The 2,424-nt window shown below is 51.4% G+C and overlaps 1 protein-coding gene across 2 annotated transcripts in view; it reads left to right on the top strand.

Annotated features, from left to right (window-relative positions):
• CLCN5 (chloride channel, voltage-sensitive 5) overlaps nt 1-2,071 on the top strand; it is a 13,246-nt gene extending 11,175 nt beyond the window's left edge. For both annotated transcript variants that reach the window (XM_010179823.1, XM_010179824.1), the window contains 3 exons: nt 8-84; nt 1,465-1,681; nt 1,981-2,071. In XM_010179823.1, coding sequence (XP_010178125.1) covers nt 8-84; nt 1,465-1,681; nt 1,981-2,071 — 385 coding nt within the window. The remainder of the gene's footprint in view (nt 1-7; nt 85-1,464; nt 1,682-1,980) is intronic.
• Nucleotides 2,072-2,424: the final 353 nt, after the last annotated feature.

The following is a 2,424-nucleotide window of genomic DNA, read 5'->3' as shown; positions in this document are numbered from 1 at the left end:
GCAGCGTCTACCCCGTGATGGTGTCGCGCGAGTCCCAGAGGCTCGTCGGGTTTGTGCTCAGGAGAGACCTCGTCATCTCAATCGGTAAGAGGGGAGGTGCTACATGGGTAAACGATGTCATTAGGGGCCGTAAGTGGCACCGCTGGAGTTGACTTGAGGAGTTTGAACGCCCGGTAGTGATGGTGGGCACGGTTGTGAGGTGGGAGACTTCTCAGCAGCAAGAATTAAGCCTTCCTGAGTTCATGGATGACAGGAGGTGGAAAGCTTTCTTAGCTCTTAATGTCTCAAACCTTACTTCAGTTCATTATGGTCCATGTACTGAGTATTGGGTCACTTCTGAGGTGCTGCTGTCACCCTATAGGTGTTGATAGTGATGCTAAAGTCTTCCATCTCCCTTCACCACTGCATCCAGCTCGCCCCTTCGCTGGTTCACTTGTGCCTTGGTGGATGAGGTGGGTGGTGTGTGATCCTGGCACCACTTGGATGCAGTTTCCATCTGATGTGAGTTGGGCTCCTCTGGACACATCACCACGCTGCAATCTGGGGCATGTTTAGGTTCCTGTTGCTCTCAGGTGCTGTTTCCCAGTGTGAGACCCCAGTGGCAGTTCTGGTCGTGGTGTCCCTTGCTGCTGTGGGTGTGACGGTGTCTGCTCCTGGTGAAGCAGGGGAAATCTCTGTGTTGGGATGAGCAGGTCCTTAAAAATGGCACCTGCACTGAAGATGGGGCATAGGGGTACCCAGACTTGCACTTGTGGAAGTTGAGTCCCTCTGGTTTTATTTTTTTATGAATTATCATAGCCTGCAGCTATGAGTCAGCCCCGTGTGTTCCCCCTCTCTTTTAAGGTAAGTTTTTGGGGTCGGTTTTAGGATGAGCAATGCAATCTTTTGGAGCATGTGAATATTGCTCTCGTGCTTCCGATGTGTCTGACCAAACGCTTATGGCAATTTGGAATGAGATACAGAAAAAGGGCTCTGTCACATTATCATTACGTGCATTGCCCTCCTCCTGTACAACCGCTCTGCGGTGTGACCGCAGATTCCTGTGTTTCATTCTGACTCTCCAGAGACCCATTAAGTGCCATCTTTTCCCCAAGCTGTGCCCCGTAACGCACTGTTGTATGCCACAGGACGGGATTTAGCATTGGGTGGCCAGCTCTGAATACCCAGGCTGGAGTTTGGACTGCCGGGCTCCCCCCTTCCCAAAATGTAGCTATCAAGTGGGAGGTGCAGCGTGGCAGATACCCGGCCTGCCCGTGTTCAGAGTCCTTAAAGGCGGCCATGAAGTTCTTATGAGATAGGATGGACGCATCGCACCCTCCTTGGGTCATCGTTTGCTTTGGGAACAGCGCGGGTGAAGGGAAGGAATGGACCTTTAAGGCCACCCCAATGTGGGCAGAGAGAAACGGGTCTGCTCTGCAGTTTGGCAAAGGAGGACGATGTCGAATCCAGTGTTTGTCCTTGCAGAAAACGCCCGGAAGAAGCAGGACGGCATCGTGAGCACTTCGGTCATTTACTTCACCGACCACGCGCCCCCGCTGCCCCCGAGCTCCCCCTCCATGCTGAAGCTGCGGAGCATCCTGGACCTCAGTCCCTTCACGGTCACCGACCAAACGCCCATGGAGATCGTGGTGGACATCTTCCGCAAGCTGGGGCTCCGCCAGTGCCTGGTCACTCACAACGGGTAAGGGCAGCACCTTCCTAAGGCAGAGCCCCTGGGGGTCCTAGGGCTTCAAACCCAGCACCGGACAGGACAGCCAGGTTGATCTTTTCAGAGAAGGGGGTGTTAATAATTACTAATATTTGGCTTTTGGTTATAACCTCCTTGCCTTGTTCAACGTAAACCACTGAGAGCTTCTGCTGGGGCTTCTGAGCGCTGTAACTTGTGACCCCAAAAGGCACTTTAATTCAAAGGGAAGCTGTGCGAGGGCCAGGCTGCTTTTTGGGGTGCCAATTTACTCAAAAGGTGTTTGTGTTTCGCAGGAAGCTGCTGGGGATCATCACCAAGAAGGACGTACTGAAGCACATTGCACAGCTGGCAAACCAGGACCCGGACTCCATTCTCTTCAATTAAAGGCAGACTCGTGGGTGTTGTGTGGTCTGCACAAACCACAACTTTAGAGACCATCCTGGACACACTTTCCTGTTTTTATGGAGACCATGGAGCTGTTTTCAGCGTTTCTTTCCATGGAGCTGAAGAGGATAACTTTTTTTCTACCAGATAACCAATTGCACTACATAATCTGTGGAACGTAACCTCCTTTTGAGAAGGAAAAAAAAATCAAAAAGACTTTATTTACGTTGCTTTTGTGAAGTTGCATTGGAAAGGTTCCATGAAGGAGTAAAAGCAAAATGCGATAGAATTCTATCCTCTCTCACTTTATTTGAGCTCCTGTTCTGAGGCGGGAGCACAGGACGAGGTCCGTA

The sequence above is a fragment of the Mesitornis unicolor genome, unplaced genomic scaffold, assembly GCF_000695765.1.
Source record: "Mesitornis unicolor isolate BGI_N332 unplaced genomic scaffold, ASM69576v1 scaffold39262, whole genome shotgun sequence".
NCBI classification, from domain to species: domain Eukaryota; kingdom Metazoa; phylum Chordata; class Aves; order Mesitornithiformes; family Mesitornithidae; genus Mesitornis; species Mesitornis unicolor.
This window is presented reverse-complemented; position numbering and strand designations above follow the sequence as displayed.